Below are 14,904 nucleotides of genomic sequence, written 5' to 3' on the forward strand. Positions count from 1 at the left end.
TTTCATTATTTTTACTTTTAGCAGTCATTAACCTCTATCCATAACTGAGGTCACGTGACCTTCGCTTGGTGTTATTTGTGACAGATAGTTTTTTTTCGCCCAGTATCACCTTTGTTTAATTTTCATGTATACAAAATGAATTATACAAATATAATAAACCTAATTAATGACCTCTACTGAGTGATGGCTGTAATTCATCAGAGGCTACGCTTAACCATTATAAACTATAGCGTAATAGATAGCGGAGTGTGAACAATCTCAAATATGTGTTTAGTCATTGTAGTCATAGAAAATGATATATACTTAAAGTCTTGACCTACTTTATTAATCATTCAGATGGGTGATTGCTTTCGTGATACTTTCGTTTTTAGTAGTTGTCAAAGTAAACTACATCAGAGGTGTAATGAAGTGTGCGGAAATATAAGTATGTGTAATGAAGTGTGCGGAAATATAAGTATGTATCATACAATGAACTACAAAAAAAAGAAAAAAGAAACAATTGTATGCAAACACAACGACTTTATTGGAAGTTTTAGGCACTAAACATGGTAGATTGAATCGCGTAATATTGGTTATCATATAACTCATAGAAAATCACACTTATTAAATATAATAAATTCGAATGTGTCTTATCGGCGTCCTGCTCCAACAAATTACACAAACGTCACTCAGGATCGTCACAACACCTAACTCTGAAAGCTAATCAGATATCATACAGATTTTTTTTGCTAACGTTTTACATGAAAGACATGTCAAATATATCATCACATACATCGATATATGAAAATATTAAACTATTTCGCAAACGGGTGACATACCGTAACTTAAAAACATAGTCTAAATTTAAATAAGTGATTTGTTTTTCAATGCTACTAACCATATGTCGCTTAAAGGCGATAAACAACAACAAATTACAAATATCCTAATGTTGATCTGAACCCATGGACACCATCGAGGCTATTTTCATGAATAAACCCAGGATAATAAAAGGATGTTTTTGAACATTTTCAGTTCCACGAAACAATGAAGAGGTTTTTGCAGTAAGCTCTAGAAGAAATCAATAGACTTCTTGCCGGACATGTGACTGACATATTGTGTGATGCTTGCCGTCCGAGACACACTTAGGTGACTTGGTGTATCTAGTGGCGTCAACACCTCAACACGTGGGATTGTACTTCCGGGGTCAGAGGTCGACACACGCAGCTTTGATTTCCCGCGGACTGAAACATACGAAAATATCGTCTGGTAAAATAAGGTCAATTGCAGCTCACTTTTACCTGAAATTTAGCAAAGAAAGTCAATGCACGGTAAATAATTCGCCTTTAGAATGACCTGAACATCCCATGTTGTTTTCTTTTAGATTGATATCTATTACGTACAGATGACATGCATTTCAGGTGCGAAATTTGTTCAGGTTAATTTCTGCTGAAATTCACATCAATCTGAAAATAATTTGAATTTCATGTACCGACATTTGGCCAAATTCAACCTTAAATTCACGTGAAAGTTTTCTTCAAAGTGAAATTCACCAGACAGTTATAGGTGGCCGAGCTTTCATCTGGCAGAATTGAACTAGGGACATGGTTACTGTGATCCGATTAATTGTCTTCAGATAAATAACAATCATTCTAGTTCTTTATTATCTACAAACACGATACCTTCATTCCAACAACTGTAGTCTTCTATTTGAGGATCGATGGAAGACGAACGTGTAGGTTTATTTGCTTTACGAATCGGGTCGGGATCCTTCCTGAAAGACAGAAAATGCTTTAAGAGTTGATATACTTACTTCCTGCCCATGCTAACAAGGTTTGTCAAACTTTGATGTCACCTTAAACCTTCACGCAGGCAGTGGATGCAACACACAAAAGTTACATGCATTCAATAGTTAATCATATATAAACCATTAAAACCAAGTCTGCAGTAATGTTTTTACGCGTCATTATTGACAATATAGAAAACGTAACACAAAGATAGTATAAACGTACTTGGTTTTGTTCATTGGCTTCTTGGGTACATCCGCGTCACTCTTCTCTAATCTGCGAAGGAAAGTGATAATATATTAGTCCGTCTACTTAATTTACATATGACCTTTGACCATTTCACGACGATTTAATGTCGTCACATGCTTCTACTGTTTCTATGCTCAGAGCATTTTGCGGAGATTGTTGCTGATCGTCCGCAAAATTGCGCAAAAGTTACTCGGATGTAACGATTGTTTACAGTACGTCTCTATCTCTCTATCTGCTAAAAGTATACTGTATCTCGCTAGCTTCACGCTACAAAAACTATTTTAGATACTGGAAAGATAGATGAAGATATATGGTAAGCTTAACTCGCAAATTGCTTGACCTATTTTATTAGCAATGCCTACATAGCTGAAGATTCTGTACATTTGCTTACCTTGTCAACTCTGGTGTTGGTGATTCCTTTCCTGGAACTTTGGACTTAGAACGTAACCAACAAATTGCATTTCCTATCGCCACTAATATAAAACCGGTAACGATGGCCGCTATCATGCCTAGCATTCCCGGACTTGTTAGGACACTGGCGACATCTACTTCCTGTTCTGAGACTTGCGCACTCGCAGCTGCAGGTTGATTGACTACTTCCTGTTGTATTATAAGGCTTACTTGCGACGTTGATGATAGAGATGGCAAGCCTTTATCAGTCACAATAACGTCAAAGATGAAAACATGGTCAGAAGCATAACTATCTATAGATTGCATGAGCAAAATAGAGCCGGACTCGGAGATGGCAAAGACATCCCGGTAAGGATTAGAACCTGAATTATTCAATAGGTATAAACATTCGCCATTAAGCCCGCTATCCAGGTCGGAAGCGCTCACCGTTAAGACTGTTGAACCGACGACCGCATCTGACATAGAGTGGACATACTGTGTTGATCCGAATGTTGGCCGGTTGTCATTAGTATCAGATATTGTTAATCTCACTACTGCTGTGTTGGACAGAAATCCGGAGTCTGTCACCTCTAGGGTCAAATTTACCATCACTGGGAAGGCAGTATCGTCCACATCATAATCCACATTAAAGAAAAGCTTGCAGGTCTGGTCAAGGTAAAACCTACTAAGATCGTTACCGTCTTTGATTGAGACTGTCAGACTGTCTCCAGTATCCTCGTCCTTAACGGCGATAGCGGCGTTGATCAACGTCCCATTCTGAATTAGTTATGTCATAAAGCATAAGTCTATATTAACAATCAAAGTTATAAGGTTTTACAAATGTAACATGGAAAATCCAAATAGCTGAGGATTTAGTTAAGGTGTTAAGAATCATATTTAAAAAACATCAGTAAATAAACTCATCACACTATAACAAATAAATAGGAAATTAAAAAACCCTCGATTTTATTCATAAATACAGAAGATGTTATAATATAACAATGGCTCATCTAGAATAGTAAATTCTCATTAATGACCGCTCCCCTGGACAGTTTGGATAAATAACCATACATAAGCAGTATAAATAATTGAAACAATCTCACAAGTCTATAACTACAATAATACTTAAAAAAATACGGATATATATAGTGTGCATGAGATATAAATAGTATACAGGGGATATAAATAGTGTAGAGTGGATATAAATAGTATGCAGAGATACAAATAGTGTGCAGAGATATCAATAGTTTGCAGGGAATATAAATAGCGTGCAGGAGATATAAATAGTATGTAGGAGATATAGATAGTGTGTTTGAGATATATAAATATTGTACAGGAGATACAAATAGTGTGAAAGAGATATCAATATATATATAGTTTGCAAAGAGATATCAATATATATATAGTTTGCAGGGAATATAAATAGTGTGCAGGAGATATTAATAGATCACTAAGATCGATATGAACAGTAGACTGTTACATTTAAAGGGAAGTAACTCGCTTATCCAATTTATCAAACCAGCAAGTTTGACATCTCAGATTTTTTTCTTGTACTATTGTCTGTAATTTACTTATGAAAGAGGAAACACTTACTTTCATGTATACTTTGTGATGACTCTTTAGATATTAATTGAATTAGCCTGATCAAAAACATATACCTGATGTTCCTGTGTTGTGATACCGTAGACACCCTGTAGTTTGTGTGTACGTACCTGATGTTCCTGTGTTGTGATACCGTAGACAGCCTGTAGTTTGGGTGTACGTACCTGATGTTCCTGTGTTGTGATACCGTAGACAGCCTGTAGTTTGGGTGTACGTACCTGATGTTCCTGTGTTGTGATACCGTAGACAGCCTGTAGTTTGGGTGTACGTACCTGATGTTCCTGTGTTGTGATACCGTAGACAGCCTTTTGTTTGGGTGTACGTACCTGATGTTCCTGTGTTGTGATACCGTAGACACCCTGTAGTTTGGGTGTACGTACCTGATGTTCCTGTGTTGTGATATCGTAGACACCCTGTAGTTTGGGTGTACGTACCTGATGTTCCTGTGTTGTGATACCGTAGACAGCCTGTAGTTTGGGTGTACGTACCTGACTTTCCTGTGTTGTGATACCGTAGACAGCGTGTAGTTTGGGTGTATGTACCTGATGTTCCTGTGTTGTGATACCGTAGACAGCCTGTAGTTTGGGTGTATGTACCTAATGTTCCTGTGTTGTGATACCGTAGACAGCCTGTAGTTTGGGTGTACATACCTGATGTTCCTGCGATGTGATACCGTAGACACCCTGTAGTTTGGGTGTACGTACCTGATGTTCCTGTGTTGTGATACCGTAGACAGCCTGTAGTTTGGGCGTATGTACCTAATGTTCCTGTGTTGTGATACCGTAGACAGCCTGTAGTTTGGGTGTACGTACCTGATGTTCCTGTGTTGTGATACCGTAGACAGCCTGTAGTTTGGGTGTACGTACCTGATGTTCCTGTGTTGTGATACCGTAGACACCCTGTAGTTTGGGTGTACGTACCTGATGTTCCTGTGTTGTGATACCGTAGACACCCTGTAGTTTGGGTGTACGTACCTGATGTTCCTGTGTTGTGATACCGTAGACAGCCTGTAGTTTGTGTGTACGTACCTGATGTTCCTGTGTTGTGATACCGTAGACAGCCTGTAGTTTGCCTGATGTTCCTGTTTTGTGATACCGTAGACAGCGTGTAGTTTGGGTGTACGTACCTGATGTTCCTGCGATGTGATACCGTAGACACCCTGTAGTTTGGGTGTACGTACCTGATGTTCCTGTGTTGTGATACCGTAGACACCCTGTAGTTTGGGTGTACGTACCTGATGTTCCTGTGTTGTGATACCGTAGACAGCCTGTAGTTTGTGTGTACGTACCTGATGTTCCTGTGTTGTGATACCGTAGACAGCCTGTAGTTTGCCTAATGTTCCTGTTTTGTAATACCGTAGACACCCTGTAGTTTGGGTGTACGTACCTGATGTTCTTGTGTTGTGATACCGTAGACTGCCTGTAGTTTGGGTGTACATACCTGACTTTCCTGCGTTGTGATGTCGTAGACACCCTGTAGTTTGGGTGTACGTACCTGACTTTCCTGCGTTGTGATGTCGTAGACACCCTGTAGTTTGGGTGTACGTACCTGACATTCCTGCGTTGTGATGTCGTAGACACCCTGTAGTTTGGGTGTACGTACCTGATGTTCCTGTGTTGTGATACCGTAGACACCCTGTAGTTTGGGTGTACGTACCTGATGTTCCTGTGTTGTGATACCGTAGACACCCTGTAGTTTGGGTGTACGTACCTGACTTTCCTGCGTTGTGATGTCGTAGACACTCTGTAGAAATGACGGAGGCTCGTTCACGTCTAATACGTCTATACGTAATTTATAAGTCTCAGAGGCCTCAATCCCGTCGCTAATGGTTACATAAATCCAATACATGGGGTTTATCTCAAAATCAAATCTCTCTGACAACGTAATACTTAGAGATGAACCTGCATAAAATAGAGACAACGCATATATTTTCATATCACCAAATCATCAAATCAGGTTACAATTAATATGTAACGTTCTACTCTGTGAATGTCATGCCAACCAGTATGGAAGGAATAGTTTATGACTCATCATTTATAATATACGACAGATTGATGATAGTTCTGCCGTATGAATTAATTAACTCATGATTTGCAATCTAATGATAATTTTGTATTATGATATTTGATAATTGATGGATACTATATTATAACTTAGTTTAAGTCCCACAAAAATGACCGAGATTTAACTTTTATTTGACTGAGATTTAGCTTTTATCTGACTGAGATTTTACCTGACTGAGAAATCGAAAACTTCGAGTGAGATGAGGAAGGCGAGTATTGAAATGTACAGGTCATTGTTTCTCCATCCGGGTCATACAGATTCACGGCATAAATGAAGCCGCCCGTTTCAAGGGATTCTGGGAAGGTTATATTGGCGGGAAGATTCAAAGCCTGTGGTTTGGTATTGGTATGAGAAATGGCGATATGGAGGTTGGTATCGGTATAGCCGCCGTTAGGGTCAGACACCCTAGTTATGAGCTGAGCTACATCCGGGGATAACAGCGAACAGATGAAGTCGACGGTGTAATACAGCACACCGGAGGACGCGTTGATATAAAAGTAAGAACTGTGATTGTTGGAAACGAGGCTGTAGGTCAAAGGTGAATCACAGTCTGGATCAGTGGCTGGGTATAAAGGAACCGGAAGAGCCAGGGCGTCATTGATCTGTAAATATACAATTACTCTGAATAAAGTTCGTTAAAGGTATTTTTATAGCTTTCTGTAAACAAAAGCGAGGTTAAGAGTTATAAAAAATATCCCCAGAATAATGTACTGTTTTACATAACTATTAGAATCACTTGCTATAATATTTACCTAATTAAAGGTCATAAACATTATTTGTTCGTATTAATTAATTTGTTATTTAAATTCCATACGAACATTGATTTATTTAGTTTGTTGAAATCATGTTAATAAATGGAAAATGAAGACAAAATTTCCCTATAGGTATATCGCCCTACTGAGCCTTCCACAGTCGACAGATAGTAGGTGGCCTGTGCTACCTCCGGGCTCTCATTGGCATTACTGATCGTTATAGTCAGGTTAGCAGCAGCAGAGTATTCGGTTCCGTCAAACGCCAGGAACGTCACGATGTGAGTTGTACAAGTCTCGTAATCAAAGGACGAAAGCACCATCAACGATCTATCTAAAATAGGAATCAAATATATCAAATATATAACATACCGTTCACGACTGTCAAAGATTGACTACTGAAATGTTACAAAATAATCAATCTACTCTTTCACTAAATAGTTAACACTTTCAATGTTCCAAGAAAGGCTATGACACTAAATATGTGAATTTAAAATAATTCCTGATGATATCTAGAGGTGAAAGTAAAAGTCAACACAAAAATGGTAGTCAGGGGCACATAACACTATTTAAATGTACTTACTGCTATCATCATAGGAAACTTTCGATGACGTTGGCAGACCGTCAGTTGTCATAGAAACACTGACATTGTCCATGTCTGGATCAACGACGGAAATGACGTAGATAATATGACCTAAATTAGAATCTTCCGAAATTGTTGCGGTCTGGGGAAGGTTTGAGAAATATGGCGGCTTATTTATATGTGTGATGGTCAAATGTAATGTTGCTGTCCCTGATAAATAACCGGAATCTGTTGCTTTTATGACTAGCACTGTCGTTTTGGGACTTTCCAGTGGCGTGACGTCGTAATCCACAGCAAAGGAAATATTGCCCGTTGATTGGTGGATCGAGAAAGAGGCAGCCTCGGTTCCGCTGTCTATACTGTAGGTGTGCGTATCACCTATATCCTCGTCAGATATTGTGAAGGTTGCACCAGGGAAGACAAGCCCACCTGTCTGGATAAATGTAAGAGAAAATAAATTTATTTATTATTCGTGTCTTCTGACACAATATGATAAGTACAAACAGGAAGGAATTCTTTTGGGGCCGTTGTAGAATGGAAAAAAAGTAATGTGAAATATAAGTCTCTGCTTCGCTATTAATTGACCCCCGCCATATTTAATACATAACCCTGGCTGTAAATAGGACAATGATTGAATCAAACAAACAAGCACACAAATCAATCAAATTGCAGCAGTATTTTACCGTCTTTTTCACGTTTAAATGAATAATTTTGAGTACTTTTATCTATTCGGCATGCATACTTTGTACTCTTAAATAATTTCTTATCAATACATTTTTACGCGCTTCTGTAATGCTTCTGCACCCGGAAGACAACATCCTACATATCGCATCCTTATCAGTACCTGTGCCTCAGAGACTGTTTTGTGGTATGAAGTTTGGAGGAACACAGGAGCCTCGTTGTGGTCTGTAACTTGGAGGATCAGTGAGGAGTATCCCGATTGGGTGGTGCCATCAAACGCAACGAACGTTAGGTTGTGGACGGTGGTGGTCTCGTAGTCAAATTTGATGGAAAGGAACACCGTATTTACTGCAAATAACACAAGACCATGAGGACTCGCGACCCGGTTCTACGAATAAGACACAGTAAGTCACCTATCTAAAGTATATGTCGCCCGTAATATTTACGCTGACAATATTGTTTCAACACCCCCCCCCCCCCATGTCATCCCGTCCAAGTCGCCAACAACAGTATTACACCACCATCCCTATCATCTAACGGCGCTTACAACAGTAACTAGGACAGAATACTGAAATTGTGTTGTTAACAAAAATGTTAGTTTGAATTAGTTCCGTTCTAAGTTTTGAACTCTAATCTACTCTGTTTTATTTTATGCTTCATACAAACCATGGATGTCCATTTTATGAATTTTAATCTAAACATCATGTAGATAAGAATCTGAGATGGTTTTCTCCTTGCATAAACACTTTATGTCAACACTGAAGAAATTCTGAAAGCAAAAACAAGAAAATCAAATGTTCGTAAACTTACATGTTTGATTGAATGTTATAATAGATGACGTCACTGTTGTATCCGTTGTCATGGAAACTTGAACGCTATCCCCGTCGGGATCGCTTGTAGATATGACGTACAGTTGTGAACCGGATAATTCACTCTCCGACACCTGTATTGTCTGCGGAATGTTTGAGAAATATGGCGGCTTATTTATATGTGTGATGGTCAAATGTAATGTTGTTGTCCCTGATAAATATCCGGAATCTGTTGCTTTTATGACTAGCACGGTCGTCTTGGGACTTTCTAGTGGTGTGACGTCATAATCCAAAGCAAAAGAAATATCACCTGTTGATTGGTGGATCGAGAAAGAGGCAACCTCGGTTCCGCTGTCTATACTGTAGGTGTGCGTATCGCCTATATCCTCATCAGATATTGTGAAGGATGCACCAGGAAAGACAAGCCCACCTGTCTGAAACAGAGATGAATGTAAGAGAAAATAAATATATTTATTATTTGTGTCTTCTGACACAATATGATAAGTACAAACAGGAAGGAATTTCTTTTGGGGCCATTGTAGAATGCAAAAATAAAACCATGTGAAATATAAGTTTCTGCTTCTCCATTTATTGACCCCGCCATACTTTATACATGATCTTGGCTGTTAATAGGATGTTAATTGAATCAAACAAACAAGCACACAAATCAATCAAATTGCAGCATTATTTTACCGTCTTTTTCACGTTTAAATGAATAATGATTTTGAACTGAATACTTTTCTCTATTCGGCATGCATACTTTGTACTCTTAAATGATAACTTCTGAATACATTTTTACGTGCTAAATTGTAACTTCTACAACAGTAAGACAACATCCTACATATCACATCCTTATCAGTACCTGTGCCTCCGAGACTGTTTTGTGGTATGAAGTTTGGAGGAACACAGGAGCCTCGTTGTGGTCTGTAACTTGGATGATCAATGAGGAGTATCCCGATTGGGTAGTGCCATCAAACGCAACGAACGTTAGGTTGTGGACGGTGGTGGTCTCGTAGTCAAATTTGGTGGAAAGGAACACCGTATTTACTGCAAATAACACAAGATCATGAGGACTCGCGACCCGGTTCTACGAACTAGACACAGTAAGTCACCTATCTAAAGTATATGTCGCCCGTCATATTTACGCTGACAATATTGTTTCAACACCCCCCCCCCCCCCCCCCCCCCATGTCATCCCGTCCAAGTCGCCAACAACAGTATTACACCACCATCCCTATCATCTAACGGCGCTTACAACAGTAACTAGGACAGAATACTAAGATTGTGTTGTTAACAACGATGTTAGTTTGAATTAGTTCCGTTCTAAGTTTTGAACTCTAAACTACTCTGTTTTATTTTATGCTTCATACAAACCATAGATGTCCATTTTATGCATTTTTATCTAAACCTCATGTGGATAAGAATCAGAAATGGATTACTCTGTATTAATACTTTATGTCGCACACTGAACAAATTCTGAACGCAAAAACAAAAAAAAACGAATGCTCGCATGCTTACATGTTTGATTGAATGTTATAATAGATGACGTCAATGTTGTATCCGTTGTCATGGAAACTTGAACGCTATCCCCGTCGGGATCGCTTGTAGATATGACGAAGAGTTGTGAACCGGATATTTCGCTCTCTGACACCTGTATGGTCTGCGGAATGTTTGTAAAGGATGGCGATTTGTTAATGTAAGCCACCGTGATCGACACAGTAGCTGTGCCTGTTAGTCCACCACTGTCGGTTGCCTTGACGATGAGATCAGTCGTTTTCGGACTTTCAGCCGGTATGATGTCATATGCAGCAGCGAATGATAAAGCGCCCCGTTGATTGGTTGATGGCGAAGTAGCCAGCGTCAATTCCTCCATCAATGTCATAAATATACGAGTCCCCAGCATCAGGGTCCGACACAACCATACAAATGGTAGATCAGTCCCAGGCTACAAGGTACCATAGTTTACAAACGGTAGATCAGTCCCAGCTACAAGGTAGGAAACACAACCATAGTTACAAACGGTAGATCAGTCCCAGGCTACAAGGTAGGAAACACAACCATAGTTACAAACGGTAGATCAGTCCCAGGCTACAAGGTAGGAAACACAACCATAGTTACAAACGGTAGATCAGTCCCAGGCTACAAAGGTAGGAAACACAACCATAGTTACAAACGGTAGATCAGTCCCAGGCTACAAGGTAGGAAACACAACCATAGTTACAAACGGTAGATCAGTCCCAGGCTACAAGGTAGGAAACACAACCATAGTTACAAACGGTAGATCAGTCCCAGGCTACAAGGTAGGAAACACAACCATAGTTACAAACGGTAGATCAGTCCCAGGCTACAAGGTAGGAAACACAACCATAGTTACAAACGGTAGATCAGTCCCAGGCTACAAGGTAGGAAACACAACCATAGTTACAAACGGTAGATCAGTCCCAGGCTACAAGGTAGGAAATACAACCATAGTTACAAACGGTAGATCAGTCCCAGGCTACAAGGTAGGAAACACAACCATAGTTACAAACGGTAGATCAGTCCCAGGCTACAAGGTAGGAAACACAACCATAGTTACAAACGGTAGATCAGTCCCAGGCTACAAGGTAGGAAACACAACCATAGTTACAAACGGTAGATCAGTCCCAGGCTACAAGGTAGGAAACACAACCATAGTTACAAACGGTAGATCAGTCCCAGGCTACAAGGTAGGAAACACAACCATAGTTACAAACGGTAGATCAGTCCCAGGCTACAAGGTAGGAAACACAACCATAGTTACAAACGGTAGATCAGTCCCAGGCTACAAGGTAGGAAACACAACCATAGTTACAAACGGTAGATCAGTCCCAGGCTACAAGGTAGGAAACACAACCATAGTTACAAACGGTAGATCAGTCCCAGGCTACAAGGTAGGAAACACAACCATAGTTACAAACGGTAGATCAGTCCCAGGCTACAAGGTAGGAAACACAACCATAGTTACAAACGGTAGATCAGTCCCAGGCTACAAGGTAGGAAACACAACCATAGTTACAAACGGTAGATCAGTCCCAGGCTACAAGGTAGGAAACACAACCATAGTTACAAACGGTAGATCAGTCCCAGGCTACAAGGTAGGAAACACAACCATAGTTACAAACGGTAGATCAGTCCCAGGCTACAAGGTAGGAAACACAACCATAGTTACAAACGGTAGATCAGTCCCAGGCTACAAGGTAGGAAACACAACCATAGTTACAAACGGTAGATCAGTCCCAGGCTACAAGGTAGGAAACACAACCATAGTTACAAACGGTAGATCAGTCCCAGGCTACAAGGTAGGAAACACAACCATAGTTACAAACGGTAGATCAGTCCCAGGCTACAAGGTAGGAAACACAACCATAGTTACAAACGGTAGATCAGTCCCAGGCTACAAGGTAGGAAACACAACCATAGTTACAAACGGTAGATCAGTCCCAGGCTACAAGGTAGGAAACACAACCATAGTTACAAACGGTAGATCAGTCTCAGGCTACAATGTAGGAAACACAACCATAGTTACAAACGGTAGATCAGTCCCTAGGTACAAGGTAGGAAACACAACCATAGTTACAAACGGTAGATCAGTCCCAGGCTACAAGGTAGGAAACACAACCATAGTTACAAACGGTAGATCAGTCCCAGGCTACAAGGTAGGAAACACAACCATAGTTACAAACGGTAGATCACTCCCAGACTACAAGGTAGGAAACACAACCATAGTTACAAACGGTAGATCAGTCCCAGGCTACAAGGTAGGAAACACAACCATAGTTACAAACGGTAGATCAGTCCCAGGCTACAAGGTAGGAAACACAACCATAGTTACAAACGGTAGATCAGTCCCAGGCTACAAGGTAAGTAAAAACACAACCATAGTTACAAACGGTAGATCAGTCCCAGGCTACAAGGTAGGAAACACAACCATAGTTACAAACGGTAGATCAGTCCCAGGCTACAAGGTAGGAAACACAACCATAGTTACAAACGGTAGATCAGTCCCAGGCTACAAGGTAGGAAATACAACCATAGTTACAAACGGTAGATCAGTCTCAGGCTACAAGGTAGGAAACACAACCATAGTTACAAACGGTAGATCAGTCCCAGGCTACAAGGTAGGAAACACAACCATAGTTACAAACGGTAGATCAGTCCCAGGCTACAAGGTAGGAAACACAACCATAGTTACAAACGGTAGATCAGTCCCAGGCTACAAGGTAGGAAACACAACCATAGTTACAAACGGTAGATCAGTCCCAGGCTACAAGGTAGGAAACACAACCATAGTTACAAACGGTAGATCAGTCCCAGGCTACAAGGTAGGAAACACAACCATAGTTACAAACGGTAGATCAGTCCCAGGCTACAAGGTAGGAAACACAACCATAGTTACAAACGGTAGATCAGTCCCAGGCTACAAGGTAGGAAACACAACCATAGTTACAAACGGTAGATCAGTCCCAGGCTACAAGGTAGGAAACACAACCATAGTTACAAACGGTAGATCAGTCCCAGGCTACAAGGTAGGAAACACAACCATAGTTACAAACGGTAGATCAGTCCCAGGCTACAAGGTAGGAAACACAACCATAGTTACAAACGGTAGATCAGTCCCAGGCTACAAGGTAGGAAACACAACCATAGTTACAAACGGTAGATCAGTCCCAGGCTACAAGGTAGGAAACACAACCATAGTTACAAACGGTAGATCAGTCCCAGGCTACAAGGTAGGAAACACAACCATAGTTACAAACGGTAGATCAGTCCCCAGGCTACAAGGTAGGAAACACAACCATAGTTACAAACGGTAGATCAGTCCCAGGCTACAAGGTAGGAAACACAACCATAGTTACAAACGGTAGATCAGTCCCAGGCTACAAGGTAGGAAACACAACCATAGTTACAAACGGTAGATCAGTCCCAGGCTACAAGGTAGGAAACACAACCATAGTTACAAACGGTAGATCAGTCCCAGACTACAAGGTAGGAAACACAACCATAGTTACAAACGGTAGATCAGTCCCAGGCTACAAGGTAGGAAACACAACCATAGTTACAAACGGTAGATCAGTCCCAGGCTACAAGGTAGGAAACACAACCATAGTTACAAACGGTAGATCAGTCCCAGGCTACAAGGTAGGAAACACAACCATAGTTACAAACGGTAGATCAGTCCCAGGCTACAAGGTAGGAAACACAACCATAGTTACAAACGGTAGATCAGTCCCAGGCTACAAGGTAGGAAATACAACCATAGTTACAAACGGTAGATCAGTCCCAGGCTACAAGGTAGGAAACACAACCATAGTTACAAACGGTAGATCAGTCCCAGGCTACAAGGTAGGAAACACAACCATAGTTACAAACGGTAGATCAGTCCCAGACTACAAGGTAGGAAACACAACCATGGTTACAAACGGTAGATCAGTCCCAGGCCACAAGGTAGGAAACATAGTTCTAGGTATTGTATATAACATGTCAAACAAAACATGTCAATAAAAAACTGTTGTAATGATGATATTGTCGGTGACAGAGGCACATACGGTATAAAATCACACCATAAATATATGGGAAAAGTGTAAGGGAGGGGTTGTGATATCATACTTTGGGGATGATTTGGGAATTTCGAATGTATCACTTGCTTTGTATTTACAGAATCACACACAACTGTGGATAGTGATTGTAGATTATGACATCTACGCTCACATGATTGGAAGAAACTTTTGGCACACGAATGACAAACACAATCATCGATGTCTACCCACAACTACAGACATACGAAATAAAAAGGGTGGTATCAATAGCGGAAAATGGACCTGTATGAAATATCAGATATTTGGTAGTCACGCTCTCTAAAAGTGATATTTTCATTACTCATTACGTCCTAGCATCTCACCATAGGAAAATCATTACAGAATTTAGAGAATTCTATTTAACTTTGGGTGTTACTTTAATTTTTGTAATGCTTTCGTATATGGGAATTGTAAGTT

General features: G+C 40.3%; 3 protein-coding genes across 3 annotated transcripts; 1 reads left to right on the forward strand and 2 right to left on the reverse strand.

Annotated features, from left to right (window-relative positions):
• Window positions 1–631: 631 nt before the first annotated feature.
• Window positions 632–3,180, reverse strand: LOC138309550 (protocadherin alpha-2-like). The gene is made up of 4 exons (XM_069250786.1): window positions 2,404–3,180; window positions 1,989–2,039; window positions 1,659–1,750; window positions 632–1,220 (listed from the first exon to the last, which is right to left on the reverse strand). Exons 1-4 carry the CDS (start codon window positions 3,009–3,011, stop codon window positions 1,048–1,050), a joined length of 924 nt encoding a protein of 307 aa, XP_069106887.1. The 5' UTR covers window positions 3,012–3,180; the 3' UTR covers window positions 632–1,047.
• A 13-nt stretch (window positions 3,181–3,193) lies between these two features.
• On the reverse strand, window positions 3,194–10,793 carry LOC138309607 (protein dachsous-like). Its single transcript, XM_069250831.1, has 11 exons — window positions 10,409–10,793; window positions 9,753–9,937; window positions 8,892–9,324; window positions 8,245–8,429; window positions 7,401–7,833; window positions 6,967–7,151; window positions 6,238–6,670; window positions 5,360–5,905; window positions 4,817–5,085; window positions 4,115–4,579; window positions 3,194–3,208 (listed from the first exon to the last, which is right to left on the reverse strand). Exons 1-11 carry the CDS (start codon window positions 10,791–10,793, stop codon window positions 3,194–3,196), a joined length of 3,534 nt encoding a protein of 1,177 aa, XP_069106932.1.
• A 23-nt stretch (window positions 10,794–10,816) lies between these two features.
• Window positions 10,817–14,770, forward strand: LOC138309608 (mucin-3B-like). Its single transcript, XM_069250832.1, has 4 exons — window positions 10,817–10,883; window positions 11,018–13,539; window positions 13,661–14,356; window positions 14,570–14,770. Exons 1-4 carry the CDS (start codon window positions 10,817–10,819, stop codon window positions 14,768–14,770), a joined length of 3,486 nt encoding a protein of 1,161 aa, XP_069106933.1.
• The last annotated feature ends 134 nt before the right edge of the window (window positions 14,771–14,904 follow it).

This window comes from Argopecten irradians, chromosome 15 (assembly GCF_041381155.1).
Source record: "Argopecten irradians isolate NY chromosome 15, Ai_NY, whole genome shotgun sequence".
NCBI lineage: Eukaryota > Metazoa > Mollusca > Bivalvia > Pectinida > Pectinidae > Argopecten > Argopecten irradians.